This window comes from Apodemus sylvaticus, chromosome 6 (assembly GCF_947179515.1).
Source record: "Apodemus sylvaticus chromosome 6, mApoSyl1.1, whole genome shotgun sequence".
NCBI lineage: Eukaryota > Metazoa > Chordata > Mammalia > Rodentia > Muridae > Apodemus > Apodemus sylvaticus.
The window spans coordinates 34877676-34893077 of record NC_067477.1 but is presented as its reverse complement, the minus strand read 5'-3'; the positions used below and the strand labels follow the sequence as shown (position 1 = coordinate 34893077).

Below are 15402 nucleotides of genomic sequence, written 5' to 3'. Positions count from 1 at the left end.
AATAGTACCTTATAATCTTTAAAGCATTAGGTCAGCCTAGGAAATTACTACCCTGGCACATGCGGTCATCTTTCTGGATAGAGCTGCAGCTAGCCCTTGCTGTCATCAGCACACACAATCAGTGTCCCTCTGGTACCTGTAGTGAACTGATGTGAACTCACAGTTGCAAGAACATTCAGCACAGACCAACCTTTCGATCAGCAATGTAGAGTGCTTCAGCCAGTTTGGCAAAATTTTCATTTATGTGGACAGTCTGAAGTCCTCTTCCATCAGCAGCCAGCCGTTTATCTAATGGGATTGTATACCCCTGAAATGACATCAGAGGACAGGTCAGCACCGTGGGGCTGCAGTCATCATGGGTCATTAACTAGCACATGCCCATTCTGAGAACCATTCACATTTCTGTTTCTCATAGTTCTTTTAACACAATAGTAAATGCTTTGGGTGGAAGGGCCAGGCTCTAATCTCCCTAGTAAATACATTAGATTGGCAACTCAACTCCTCATCTCAAGGGAGGTGAGGTAGAGTGTAGAGGGACGGCGAAAAATTCGGAGTCAGTATACAGATGAACTAAGACTGAATCAGTAATATTATGATGCAAGAGCCCAAGCATTTAAAAGAAGACTACTGTCCAATAGTCAAACTACAGTTAAATGAACTCATAAGAATGCAGACAAAGTGCTAGAACACAGGGAACATGCTGAACATCTGTTGGAATCATATCTTCCCTTTCTAACTCGTCTATCAACCCCTAGCCTTAAGTTCATTGACTCCTACCATGAAGCAGTGCTAGCTGGGTGTGCTGCCACGTCTGCAACCACGCCTGAGAGGATTACAAGTTCAAGACCAGCCTGGCCCACAGAGCAAGTTCCAGGCTACAGACTGAGACCTTGGCACCAAAGCAAAATACAAAGAACCTCCCATTTAGTATCACCCTGTATAACAGGCTTGATACTAATTAACCCACATACGATGGTCCAGAGCCTGTCCAGTGGAGGATGACCATGCAATTTTATATTTAATTCCTGGCGTAAAGTTGCTGCCTTTGCCCATCAATATGAGTCATGGAGTTGGACTCCAAGCTTCTAAGGAATAGGAATTATGAAATGTATCCCTTATTTCACTAGCTCTGGAAGCTCTGGCAGCTGATTTTTGTTTGGTTTTTTTTTTTTTTTTTTTTTTTTTTTTTGAGTCCATGTATTTGGGTCTCTATTCAGCCCTGGCTGTCCTGAAATTCAGTATCAGACCAGACTGGCCTCAAACCAATCGATTTGCTCCCCTCTGCCTCAAGTATGCCACCAGGCCCTGCAACACAAAAGTTTTATTTTTAGGATTTATTATTGTAGACAGGATCTTGCTATGCAGTCCAGAGTAGCCTTCAACTTGTTACCCTCCTGCTTGTTCCTGCGTGCGGAAATCACAGGCATGCAGCAGCACTGACTATACGGCGAGTAGGAATGTTACACAGCGGGATAGCCAGACATAAAGAAAGCAGGGAACCCCCGACCACCTCCCCACCCCTCAACACTGCTGCCTTTTTTTATGTGAACATAGATAGAGACTGGTTTAATTTTTTTTGGAAAGAATTCCAAGCTAGAAGTTTGACCTTCATGGAGAATTATATCTTCAATCAATAGGGTATTTTCTTCTCTCTCTCTCTCTCTTTTTTCTCTTATCCTAGCTGTATCTTAGCTGTGTTTCTGGCAGCTAATATACAAGAGAGATTTTCATGGCATTCAGGTGCCTGGCATGGCAACATTTCCAGTGTCGTTTAAAATGCCCTCATGAACCTGTCTCTTTACTTCTTGGGGACACATCAGGTCTCAGCTGCTGAGTATGTGGACTTCCACTGAGCTCTGCTGTCAGCAGGGGTCATTTCTTACTGAGAATGTTATGCTAACTGAGGAGATAAGGCTTCAAGGAATGTCCCCAGGCTGCAACTCCTTCCTAAGCAATCCCCAGGGACAGTCTCAACAGTGTGACAAGTAATCACCTTAGCATTCTTCCAGTTGGAAATACAAGGAGGGATTTTCCATTCTTGCTGTTCCTTCACAGTCATCTGAAAACAGGTGAGAAAAGATGTTTTTATTACAGTCTAACTCAAAACCCAAAGACAACCCTCACCAAGGATATCTCTACATGCAGCGACACAGGACAGTCAGTTGCAGTAAAATGTCTGCAATAGTGGACACTGTGTTCCTGGGATGCACTGTAGGCACAGGAGCACTACGTGAAGGATGGACAAGAGCTGAGGTCATCACAAATGCTGACAGTGTTCTCCTATACTTAACATGCTGACGTGGAGGAGCGGGGCACAGTGGCAGCTTCCGGATGAAAACTCGAACTGTGCAAGTCAGACAGGACTGCCCACTCCCCTCAATTCAGAGCTCAAGTCAGACAGGACTGCCCACTCCCCTCAATTCAGAGCTCAAGTCAGACAGGACTGCCCACTCCCCTCAATTCAGAGCTCAAGCTACTGCAGGTGAAATACCTGCTGCTCCCACACATTTGTTCTCATAAGCACACTATACTCTACTTTAGTCTCAACTGGCTCCATCTCTGATCTCGTAACGTTCATTAAAAACAATAGTGTAATCATCATGGTGACATGTACCTAAGGCAGAGGGACTGTTGGTAAAACTAAAGTCACAAGTGAGAAACACTTGACTAGAGCAGGATTACCTTCCGACTAGGAGAGTGCATTACAGGTGCCGGAGGAGACGGTGGTCCCCGGGGAATCTTCTTATTAATCCTGGAGAATAAACCAGAGTGAAACAGTCAGAGCACAGAGCTTGCTTCTGTCAGACAGTAAATATGGCCACTGTCACCACTCACCTCAGTGTTATCACAGCATAGTACAATACACTCCCAGCTTGACATAAGTGACACATAATTAAACATGACGCATACAATCCAGTCACCTGGGTAACACGAACTAGACTGAGCCTCCTCATCACCTCAACCTGTGCATGAGCCACGTCACTCCCCTTCTTTCCCCACACCCACCCACTTCTCCATGGGCTCAACCACTCATCCACTGTCTCTAAGTGTAAATTTGCATTTTCTAGAATTCTTTAAAATTAATTCATTTAACGTCTGTGTGTGAGGTGGGTATACACGTACCCTGGGAAGTATGGTGGGCAGAGAACTACGCAGGAGTGGGTTCAAGGAACTGACCTCTGCTCATTGGATTGGCAGAAAATGTCTTCAGCCTATGAGCCTTCCAGCTGACACTGCTGTCTAGTTTTATATCTACACACAGAACCATAACATTGCATTATGTGTTTCTGTCTGGCTTCTTTTATGCAGCATAATTATTTTCAGACTCATCTGAAAAGACTTTTCTCAGCCCAATAATACTCCAGGCACTGATGTACCAATGTTTGCTTATCTATTCACCTGTTGATGAACATTTGCGACACTTTTCTTGTTTGATACTTAAAAATATAAATATATTTATAGAAGTACACTGTAGCTGTCTTCAGACACACCAGAAGGAGGCACTGGATCCCAGATGGTTCTGATCCACCATGTGGTTTATGGGACTGAACTTCAGACCTCTCTCCAGTCCCTTGGTTTGATACTTTAAAACAGCAGCAGTTCGTCCTTGTGAAGCCATATACTTACTTGAATCTTGGGGGCTCCATTGGGTCTTTCTGCATTTCTACCATCCGAATAACCCTCTGTTTAGCTCCAGAATTGAATGCTACTCCTTGCTGAGATGGTGTGTAGCTAAAGAAAGTAGATTAAAATTCTGATATAAAATTACCATATTTTAGACAGGGTAGCTAGATACAGACCAGAAAAGCAACTGAAACTGACTCAAGTGCTTAGTGACTTTCCTTCCTATCCTTCCCACATCCCACCTGAGAAGTACAACTCCTCAGCTTTGCAGGTCTAAAACTAGCACCTACTTATCTCTACATTATGGGAAAACAATTTCTAGGGCTAGAAAGACGGCTCTGCAGTTAACAGCACGGACTGCTCTTCCACAGGAACCAGGTTGAATTTCCAACACCAATGTCAGATCACACTGCCTGCAACTTCGATCCCACAGGATCTGACTTCCTCCCCTTTCTGGCCTTGCAGGGCACTGGGCATGGAAGCAAACCCTGCTAACTCCATGTTTCCCTTTACTTCTAGTTCCAATCATTCCACACAGTCCACTGAAGGCCCTCAACATTTAGCAATGTTATAAATGCTTATTAAATATAATAAAAATGATAAACAATTATAGTTTTGGTCATATACCACGGGAAATGGTTTATTCTCTAAAAAAAACCCCCGAAAATCAAAACCCTAAACAACCATCTGAAGATCACAACGGTTAACATCTCTTTTACTTGAAACAGAGTCTCACAACAAGTAACCCTGGCCGTCCTACAACTCAAAGATCCACAGGACTTTGCTTATGCATGTGCAACCCCGCCCAGCTTATAACAGTTGCCATCCTAACATGGGTATTGTAAAAACTTCTGCAAGCAAGAGTTAAAAGGCTTCAAAAGTCATTATTTAAGACAATGTGATTGTAACTGGCTTTGTAGGCTGGTGAGAGTTGTCAAAACCCCACCTATGGAGTCTGACGTGCAACTAGCTCTTCCATACCGGATATACTGAGCCGGAGCCAGCTTGTCAGCTGCACGAACTGGCATGGCTGCAGCAACCTTCTGTGACACAGACTTCTCCAAGGCGACTCTTGTCTTCTCTGTTATCTGAAATAAGAAACATGATGGTGAGTGGTTTGGAAATTAGTGAGGACATAAAGTCATCTAAAGTAATCACATGTATCCACTCCTGGTTACCTCTTTAATCGCCTCTTCATCGGGTCTTTGCAGGTCTGGGTCATCTGCATTCATCACCTCCTTTGGAACCAGGTCAGTGTATTTGCTGTAAATGACCTAGAGTGTCCAAACACAAGCAGGCTTAGGGACAGAGAATGGAAAAAGCAGGCTCATTCAGTCAGTGCAGAGGTTGACACGACCTTGTAGCATGTTTACACATTAGGATACCTAGCTCTGTTGTTCAGATTTTAAAACTAAAATTACTTAAAATATATACACATGTTGCTGCTCTGGCTTGAAACTAATTACTTTCCCTTGAACCCATATACATTTAAATTATTTGAGATCTTCCAATCAAGTCAGTATCCAAATACATTCTGCTAACAAGATCTTATGCATTACTGATCTCTATTTGAGGCTCACTAGGACTTGAAATTAGTGATGATATAAACTGCCTATGGCTCCATTGTTTGGATTAAAAACTCATCAGAATTTAAGTCAGATTACTAAATAATTTCCAAATTCACTGAGCCTAGAAAGTTCCACTGATCTCATCTTATTTATAATGTTTGTTTTCTGGAATCAATTCTATCCACACACTAGGAAAGAAAACAAGAACAAAAAGGTAAAAAACAAAAATAAAAACAAATACAAAGGGGGGAAGAGTATTTTCTTTTACATTTTTTATATGTGAATTCTACTTTCATTTCTGTCTTTGTGAGAAATAATCTGACCTTCCCCCCACCACAAAAAAAAAAAAAAAAAAACAGAAAAAAACAAAAACAAAAACAAAAAACCTCAAGTAGGAAAGGGTTTTTTTTTTTGGCTTACAATTCCAAGTCACAGAGTCTATTCCTGAGAGAAGTCAAGGCAGGAACTCACATTCCTAGTCACATTAGCCCCAGGCAGGAGCAGAGACATAAATGATCCTCTGCTGTTCACTCCCATTTAGCTTTCTTTTCTCACACAGTACAGGAGCCTCTTTCTAGGGAATGGTGGTGCCTACAGTGGGCTGGCTTCTATCAGTTATCAAGAAAGTCCCCACAAACATGTGGCCAGCCCCATTTAGACAGTTCCTCAAATGTGAAGCTCCCTTCCCAAGTGATTCTGGGGTTATAGCAAATTGACAACACAAATTATTCCAGTATATAACTTGTTCTATATTCAATTTTAGGACTATTTTATGAATACTATCAGGACCAACAAGTTCCTAACTCATCCTCAAATAAGATAGGACCACAGATCAGATATACCATGAGTGCCTGGCTCAGAACATTCTACACTAGGTATTAATTTCCCAGAGCTATAAACTGAAATGTCCAGCTTACTGTTTTAAAGAATGAAAAGGATTGGAAAAGAGAGAATTCAGCATAAGTTTAACTACTGACGTATGAGTCATCAATAGCATCACCTGAGTGTTCATTTTATAAGGAACCCAAAAGCACACAGTAATGAGAAGAGTAAGTAAGGATCAGTGCAGTCACCAGCCTCAGAAGTCTTATTTCTTTTTAGGGTGGAAAAATCTACCCCACCACAAATTGAAAATTCTCTAACACTGTAGAAGACAGCACTGAGATTTCCAAGAATTAACCACTTGTACACGGTAGACATTACAGGGAACTTCTAAGTAAATGGCTTCCTAGTAGTCATGTATGTTCACTATAGTCTCAATTCTAGTTCAGTAATAAGAGCCATTTGCTGCTTCTCATCTGGGTATTCCAAAGTTGTTAAACCTTTATACATACATCAGTGAGATTCTAGCATCTTACAAGGCAGCGTGAAGGACATCTGAAGAGCAGGATTCTTCTGTGATAATTAACTATAAACTCCCGATTTCTACAGCCTGAAAACCTACTCAGCATATCTCAGTACGCAACATGGCTGGAAGGAGTCATCTGAAAGCTACCCTGAAGGTAGACATAGAGATTTACTCATCAAGAGAAAAGCAGGCCCAGGTATGGATGCAGCCTCTTCTGGCCTCTACAGGCACAGGCACACATATGTTGCACAAGTTAAGATATTCATATATATAAAAACAAAACATCTTTAAATCATAAAGAGAAAGCAGCAAGTCATCCAACTGCTGGGCTGACAAAAATAGGACTGACTGAAAGGTGAGCCTGTCAACATCTCCACCATGTTATGTGCAATACAGAAACAAGTTAACAACATGGGATTTATCACAGGGTCAGCTGAAGCTGTTGGAGTGTGGAGGGGAGGGATTAAAGACATTCCTTTAGGTACTATCATTCACAGAACGTTTTCCACAAAATAGTTGCTGAAGGAAAATTGCATACACCAGGCTTTTAAGGCATCCCTTCAGTCCACACAAGTTCTATAAGAATCTATCCCAGGAACTGCTTCCTCACAGGTTTCTCTTAGGAGCGTCTCATGCACTGTAGTTTCAGGTGCACTGAGAACAATGGCTTTAGACTTTTCTCAAATACGAAGTGTTTTACCTCCTTCTTATGCCCACTGCTAACTCTGGACACGATTGTGACTCTAGGTTCTCAACCTTCCTCGTGCTTTGACTCTTTAAGTTCCTCATGTGCAGTTAACCATAACCACACAATTATTTTGTTGCTACTTCATGACTATAGTTTTCCTACTGCTATGAATTGTAACTTAAATATCTGATATGCGGGATGTCTACTATGTAACCCCAAAGGGGTTGTGACCTACATGTTGAGAGCAGGTGCTCTAGAGAGTCAAACTAAAGTCTAGAAGTAAAGATCCACTGAAAGCTTGTCATATCTTAGCACCATTGAATCTAAGGAAATTCTCTGCTTCTATCAAGTATAAGCTAGGCCTTCAAAGTAGTTCCTCAGCTGAGTATAGCCACACTGCAATGAGACTAACTTTTATGTTGTGTCTCTGGATTACCCTTTAGGATGCTGGGTGATAAAAACAGTCTGTGAATATCTAAATGAAATAGACCTTTTTTATTCAACTGAATCAGACCTTACTATTCAAGTAAAAACTGGGAGGTAGTTCTGTGGTGGAGCCTAGTCTTGGCCTAACACAAACACCCTAGGTTGGATCCCTAGTTCCACCCAGAAGAAGCAAGCAAGCACCTGTGTGAGAATTTCTCAAGTATACGGAGGGATTTTTTTTTTTGCTACTGACAAAAGTAAAAGTAAAAGCTGATTTGGGGCCAGGGGTACAGTTCAGGTGCAGAACATTTAATTGCATAGCATGCATGTGGCTCTGGGTTTCATCTCTAAGAAGACCAAAAACCTGGTGTGGTTTTTTTTGTTTTGTTTTTAAAAGAGTCTGTGATTACTGACTTTTAAAAGTTTGGCAGCACTTCTGGAATACTGAATAACTTTTTGAAATATAAAACAAAAAACTAAGTACAAAAGCTGTCACTACTGGGTGTGGCCTACAGCACAGGGAGAATGTCTGCGCTCAAAGCCAGCCTGGGCTATATGCTGAGACTATGTTTTAAAGGGGAGAGCAGCTATTACCAAGCTGTGCAGAATTCCAACCCACAATGTCACTGTTACCCACAACATTAATCTAGTCTATGTTATAGCTAGATAGTATATTTTATAGAGATTTTACTGCTGTGTTGATTTAAAACACAGCTCTGTGTACACCAAGCAGGTGACTTACCATCAGTAAGACTCCCAACTTCACTGCTATTGTTTTTAAACAAGGTCTATTTGCTTTATTGTATGTGCATGAATGTTTTGCCTGCATACATGTATATGCACCATGTGCATCCCTAGTACTGCAGGAGGCCAGAGGAAGGCATCAGACCCCTGGTACTGGAGTTACATGTGAGTGCTGGGAATTGAACTCAGATCTTTTTTGCAAGAGCAAGTATTTGTAACCACTGAGCCATGTCTCCAGCCCCAACTTTACTGTTACTTTTAAATAATCCACAATGGCAAGTGGTTTATCATTTCCACAAAATGTAATGCACTTCACAAAATATTTATCAATAAGAAAAACAAACAAATGAAATCAATGAGGGGTTACCTTGTCTTTGGACTGTCCCTGTCGAGCAATTGCATCATACTTAATTTTCCCTTCAGGATCCACCTGAATGGCCAGTGCATTCGACATTTTTTTCTTTCGTCCCATATCCAGAGGATACTGGGCCACATGAATTTCTGGGAAAGCACCTCCATCTCCAAAATCCTGTGTATTTTAAGAAAAAAAGTAAAAAGAATATTTAGTAGTAAGTAGCAAATCATTCAAGTTATCAAATCTATGCTAGGTATGAGTGACAGCTAAACAAAGCAAGGTTTTCACCTTGTGCAGGCTACAGTTAGTGGGCAAAGGTATAAAACCAGACTGAGGTAGGAAGTACCATGAGGATCTTGCAGGTCCTGGGAAGAGGCACTGTCATATTTTCAGTGGAGTGGCTGTGAGGGCCTTTTACAGAAATAACACAAGTGAAAATCTCCACCAAGAAAAGCAAACAAAGGGAGATCTAAGCTGTGGTCCTTTGAATAGGTTATGGCCCCATAGACAAATGGGTATGAATGCTTGGCCCAAAGGGAGTGGCACTGTTAGGAGGTGTAGCCTTGGAGTAGGTATGGCCTTGCTGAAGTGTATCACTGAGGATAGGCTTTGCTGTCTCTTATATGCTCAGGCAATGCCCATGTGGCACACAGTCTCCTGCTGCTGCCTTTGGATCAAGATGTACAATTTTCAGGTCACCATGTCTGCCTGGACAGTACCATGCTCCCCACCATGATAATGGACTAAAACTCAGAAACTGTAAGCAGACCCCAATTAAATGTTTTCCTTTATAAGAGTGGCCTTGATCACAGTGTCTCTTCACAGCCATAAAACCCAAATTCAGACACAAGGGAACCATTTTCTTTTTCTTTTTTCCTAAGCTAGAGTGGAGGGGGGAGAGAGAAGGGGAGGGTAAGTGAGAGTGTGTGAGTGTGTGCCAGGATTGAAAAGGTATGCCACCATGTCTAGCTTCTCTAATAGTTTTAAATCAACACATTCTTCGCTGATCTACATAGACTTTGTTGATTTAAAACTTAAAAACAAAAAACAAAAACCCCCAAAACTCTGAAGTTGGAAAAACTTTTGGTCCTAAATAGATTATATACGGTATACTCAAGCCCCTGCCCCCGTTACCAAGAATGTTAGAAAAAAGTGAAATTCATCAACGAGAATATTTACTGATCATTTTTTGTAAGTTTTTTCTTCACAGATTATTCCATTAAATCTTAGATGTGAATTCCTAGCCTCAATATCCTTATTTACTGGAGAGGGTTAAGAGTTTTGAAAACCAACAGATCAAGTGTAAAAGAGCTATATTCTTGTAAATTAGGCAGAAATAAAGTCTTCCTAAAGAAAAGTACTTCCTGTACTCAGACCATTGATCTGACACATGCTCAGATTCACTGGAGTTCTTTGACTGTAATCAGCACTTCACAACTGTAGCTGTAGCATTATGTGATCATTAACCCTGCCAGAAAAAATCACAGCTTTTACTGTGAAAACTAGAACAAAATGCCTTCTTCAGAGAACAGCTACTCTTCCCAAGCACCCTGGCATTTTTAGATTACCTGGCCACTTGAGTCTGATTTCCAAATGAACTGCTCTGATCTGCCAGGATATATAAAACCTTTGATAATCAATTAAGACTAGAAAAGCTAACAGCCGCCAGATGTCAGAAACCTCAAAGGCTCTCTTGTGTGAAAAATGAACCTGCTGTGGCCACTCTGTAATTCAGGGAAAGCCCCCCCCCCCCAACATATCTATAACCTCCTCAAGGACACCAAGTACAATTATACTATGCCCACCACCACAATCTGCCCACAGGAGCAGATTATCCAGGATCATCTGTGCCTGGTAAATGAGATGCCTGTCTATCTTGTCATGCATCTCACTGATTCCAGATGGAACAAAACCAAAACCCAAATCCCCCAAACCAGCAAGACAGGCTTCACACACCAGGATTCATAAGGACCAGATGAGAACACAGATAAAACCAAACCCAACCAAACCCAGGACTATGTTACAGCAGGCAGGGCGGGCTTTGTTAGGTGCTCAGTTTCTTGACCTGACAAAGTGGACAGAGGCATGGTAAACAAGGGAGAGAGAGTGCAGGTTTTGGGCAAAATGTTAAGCACTGTTTCTATTCAAAGGTGCCAGAAGCATGCCTGGAGGCAGACTGAGAAGTAGCAGCAACCTATGTATAAGGCAGATGTCATAACCAGGTAGCAAAGTGATACACAGAGCTGGAGAGTAGGCTCCCTGCTAAAGAGCACTGGCTGCTCTTTACAGAGAACTCAAATTTGGTTCCCAGGACCCACTTGTAACTCTGGTTGCAAGGCCCTCTTCTGACCTCCAGGGCACTACAAGAATGTGGTACCGCGCAGGCAAAACACCCAGACATATAAAATAACTTAATCTCCTTAATCTTTCATTCTTTTTTGTTTGTTGACTTTTATTTTTCTAGACAGTTTCCCTGAATAGCCCTGGCTGTCCTGGAACTCACTCTGAAGACCAGGCTGGCCTCAAACTCACAATCTACCTGCCTCTGCCTCTTGGATGCTTAGATTACAGGCATGCATCACCATATCTGAGCTAAGGGGAGATCATTTGATATAAACACAATTTATAAGTCTATTAACTGCTGACCCATCTCTTTAGCCCAGAAAGGTTAAGTCTCAAATGTTTACTTTTCTCCAGATAAGGAAGATGGGAAAATATGTGAAATTGGGGAAAATATATATAATGAAATATGCACAGAATCCTAAGTAATCAGTTAAATATGGAAATATATTCTTTGGAGATAAATCAGAGGTTAAAAAAAGATCTTTGCTTCCACCAAATCAACCAAAATCTAGCCTTTTTTTTTTTAGACAGGGTTTCTCTGTATAGCTCTGGCTGTCCTGGAACTCACTCTGTAGACCAGACTGGCCTCAAACTCAGAAATCTACTGCATCCCAAGTGCTGGGATTACAGGCATGAGCCACTACTGCCTGGCTTAAAGTTTAGCTTTCATACTCCTAAAAATGTATGTATGTATCATGACCAGGCATGTGCTAACATAATCAAACTGAACATTTAAAATGCACATAGAGAAATCAACTATTGGGGTTTTCCCTGAAGAGGGGTATCTCTTCAGAGTTATGACATGGTATTATTTTCATTGTTGAAGGTAGAGTGGGGTTGAACACAACTCGAATGCAAACCTACTCTGATTCTTCTCCTTACAAAGAGTTCCAATTTTTATTTATCATTATTAGTATATGTGCGACAGAGAAAGAGAGAGAAAGAGGGAGGGAGGGAGAGAGAGAGAAATGAGGGGGAATATGCCCACACCACAGTGCTTGCAAAAAAAGTTTCTCCAAAGAACATGCTGTTTCTTTCCACTGTGGAATAAACTTCAAACTGTCAGGTCTGTGCAGTAAGTGCTGCTGCCTGCTGGACCATCTGCCCCTTCCTGCTTATGTCGGCACTCTCCTATTGTTCATGTGCTGCAAGGCCTGCATTTGTAAAGGTATACCTGCTCCTTTTGAACAGGCTGAACAGTTCAGCACAATAAGAACCAAAATAGTGATTTTGGTGATCACCAACCTTGACAATAAATAAGAAAGTCTTTGCAAGGAAGAGCACACTTTCTGAACTTACCACTACACAAATCACCCTCTAGAGTTCAAATTTATCTTACAAATGTACAAAAATACATTTTAGCCCACATTTACCTCTAATAGTCTTGGAATCCAGCCTTTCCTATATCCGTATGGGGGAGGCTCTCTTCGAGAGGAGACCAGAGAGGTCTGCCGTGATCTCTGAGACCTTGCCCTTTCTTCAGCTTCAAGTTGGTCCTGAGATAGCTGAGTAGGCGCAGGTAGAAAGCTACAGGAAATCAAAGTAAGAATTCAATTATCACAATTCAGTTATGATATTCCTCTGCTCAGCACACAGACTTTTTCAATTATTTATAGAACCATTCAATATTTATTACACTCTGAGACAAACAGTAAAAACTCCCTTGACTATGTCAAGGGCAAATGCTTGTACAGACTTAAAAACAGTTTGTTTGCATGTTTTTTTTTTTTTTTTTTTTTTTTTGGCAGAGCCGATAAGCTGCAGATTTCTGTGTTTCTATACTTTATACAGAAGCCAACCTTCAGCTCATGGTTTCCCAAGAATCCTTCCTAATTTTTAACAAGGTCTAATTAGGTAGGCCAGGCTAGTCTTGAATTTGTCACTCTCTAGCCTCAGTTTCTAGAGTAATGAGATTATAGAGGAATTTAACACTGTGCTACTGGGCTTTCTGATTGTTTTCTATATTTCTGTTTTTGGAGACAGGGTATCACTGTGTAGATATAGCTGCTTCCCCAGTTCTGGGATTAAATCTCTCTAGACCATGTGCATACCATCTAACTTTCTGCATTATGATTAATTATTCCTTTACCAGACTGAGCAACTTGAGCTGCCATGTAGGTGCTGGGTAGGTACCAAGCCAGGTCTTCTGCAAGAACAGCCAATGCTCTGAACCACTGAGCTGTTTCTCCAGCTCATATTGGCTAGTTTTTTTTATAAACGACATTTAAGAACATACAAATGAAAGCTAACTGATTTTTGTATTTGCCAAGCCCAGTCGTTTTGAGACTTCTCTTTTCGCCGTTGCTACGATAAGCACACAATACACACTGCACCTCTGGAGGTTTACTTGTGTGCATTCATTTCAAATTCTACCTTTCCCTTCATAGTCCTACCAATCTACATCATAGAGCCGGAGGAAGTCTTAAATGTTTGCTACCGTAACCCTTAGTCAGCATAACTCACTCTCATTTTTCTGGACTAAGGTTAGTACCACACTAGTAAGCATCATCTGTTGGTTCTAGTTTCAATTCTGTGGCCATTGTTAAAATACTCCAGCAAGAATCAAAGTCTGAGAGGCTTATTTGGTGTCTTAGTCAGGGTATGTATTCTTGCACAAATCATCATGACCAAGAAGCAAGTAGGGGGAGGAAAGGGTTTATCCAGCTTACACTTCCACACTGCTATTCATCACCAAAGGAAGTCAGATCTTGGACCTCCAGCCTCGATCACTAACTGAGTAAATGCCTGACAGCTGGATCTCATGGAGGCATTTCCTTACATGAGGCTCCTATCTGTGTGATAAATCCAGCTTGTGTCAAGTTGTCACACGAAACCAGCCAGTACATTTGGCTTGCAACTCCAGGTTACAACCCACCAAGGGATGTCAAGGCAGCTAGTGAAATCCCACAATCAAGAGCAAGAGGGACTTGCTTTCTTGCAGAGAAGGAGGGTGGGACACCATACAGGCTGCTTGCTGGTTCTCAGAGTGGCTTCTGCTCATCCAGCTTTTTCCACACTGTTCAGATAGGCCTGCCTAGGGAATGGTGCTGCCCACAGTGGTTTGGATCTTCCTGCATCTCTTAGCAAGAAAAACAGACATGTCCATTGGCCAGTCTGACCTAGGCAATTCTTTTGCCTGATATCTTCTTATCCATAGTTAAGAAGACAGTTTAAGCTAACCAGGACAGTGTTGTTCTGTTTTTTTTTTTTTCCAATCGGGCATTACACTACCTATACAGACCCGGCTGGCCTTGGAACTCCTGCCTGCACTAGTTTCATCTACTTGTCCATCTTCCCGGTAACAAAAAATAGATTTCATTCTGCATATACAACCTCTAGGGCAAAGCAGGACAATAAACTTTAATTACCATGACCAAAATATTTTTTAGGATTTATACTGTTATGAGCCAGGAAAAATATGAGAAGTGGGTTTAACAGGCACAAGCCAAAGTCCAAAAATGAATACCTTTACACCTTCTTTAAAATCAGACTTTTCCAGCTGAGTTTGCATGGAAAGTTTTCCCACTTACAGCAGTTAGGAGTTACATAACTTTTTGGAAGTCTCCCACTTAGCATCTTTTTCTTAAAGGCTGGGAACACTTTATATAGGGTAACCAAGGCAACCAGGAACAGCAAAAGTCGGAGGTAGTTCTGTGTACAAAAGAAATTCTATGATCCAAAGTTAAAAGGTAGAGCAGCGCACATTTAGTAAATAGCAGCCCGTACAGTTGTCTATTAAAAAAAAATTTGGTCGATTCTTGGACGTTCCCAACTCTTTGTTTTTTGCAAGAATCTTTGTTTTGGAAGAGAGTAGCAGGTGAAAATGAGAAGCCCAAAGCATACAAGCGGCTGGAAAGCCTCCCACAAGATTGGCGAGCTTTGCTCAGCAGGGTTAAATAAGCCGCTGCTTCGCAACGCAACCACCTCAGCCCGGAGTCCACAAGACGCTCGTCAATCTACCGCGACGCTTACGCGAAGCACATGGAGGTGCTTGTGGCGAGGCCACGTCGCGGCTCTCGGAACAGGGATGGGGGCTAACTCAACCCGGGAAACCCCAAAAGAAAGATCCCGGCTTCGGCGCGGCCTAGTCGCGAAGGAAGCCCTCCAGAGGTTCGAGCCATGGTTTTGGCCTGGTTACTTCTGTGCCCCAGGCCAGGTCACAGCCCGAACAGTCCGGGTGGGCAAAAAGAAAAGATGTGTACTCCAGACCCTTCCGTATCGAGGACCGAAATCAACAACCCACCTGGTGAGCGCCATCTTCTTCCGCTTCTTCCTGCGCAGGCCACAGCGACTCGGGGCGAGTCTT

General features: G+C 42.0%; 1 protein-coding gene across 1 annotated transcript in view; it reads right to left on the bottom strand.

Annotated features, from left to right (window-relative positions):
* Nucleotides 1-15402, bottom strand: part of Snw1 (SNW domain containing 1) — a 21403-nt gene extending 6001 nt beyond the window's left edge. Inside the window, exons 1-9 of the mRNA XM_052185320.1 lie at nt 15340-15402; nt 12470-12623; nt 8766-8927; nt 4803-4898; nt 4606-4712; nt 3628-3732; nt 2683-2752; nt 1994-2059; nt 191-307 (exon numbers count right to left, since the gene is read on the bottom strand). Of these exons, the coding sequence (XP_052041280.1) occupies nt 191-307; nt 1994-2059; nt 2683-2752; nt 3628-3732; nt 4606-4712; nt 4803-4898; nt 8766-8927; nt 12470-12623; nt 15340-15353 (891 nt within the window). The 5' untranslated portion in view covers nt 15354-15402. The remainder of the gene's footprint in view (nt 1-190; nt 308-1993; nt 2060-2682; nt 2753-3627; nt 3733-4605; nt 4713-4802; nt 4899-8765; nt 8928-12469; nt 12624-15339) is intronic.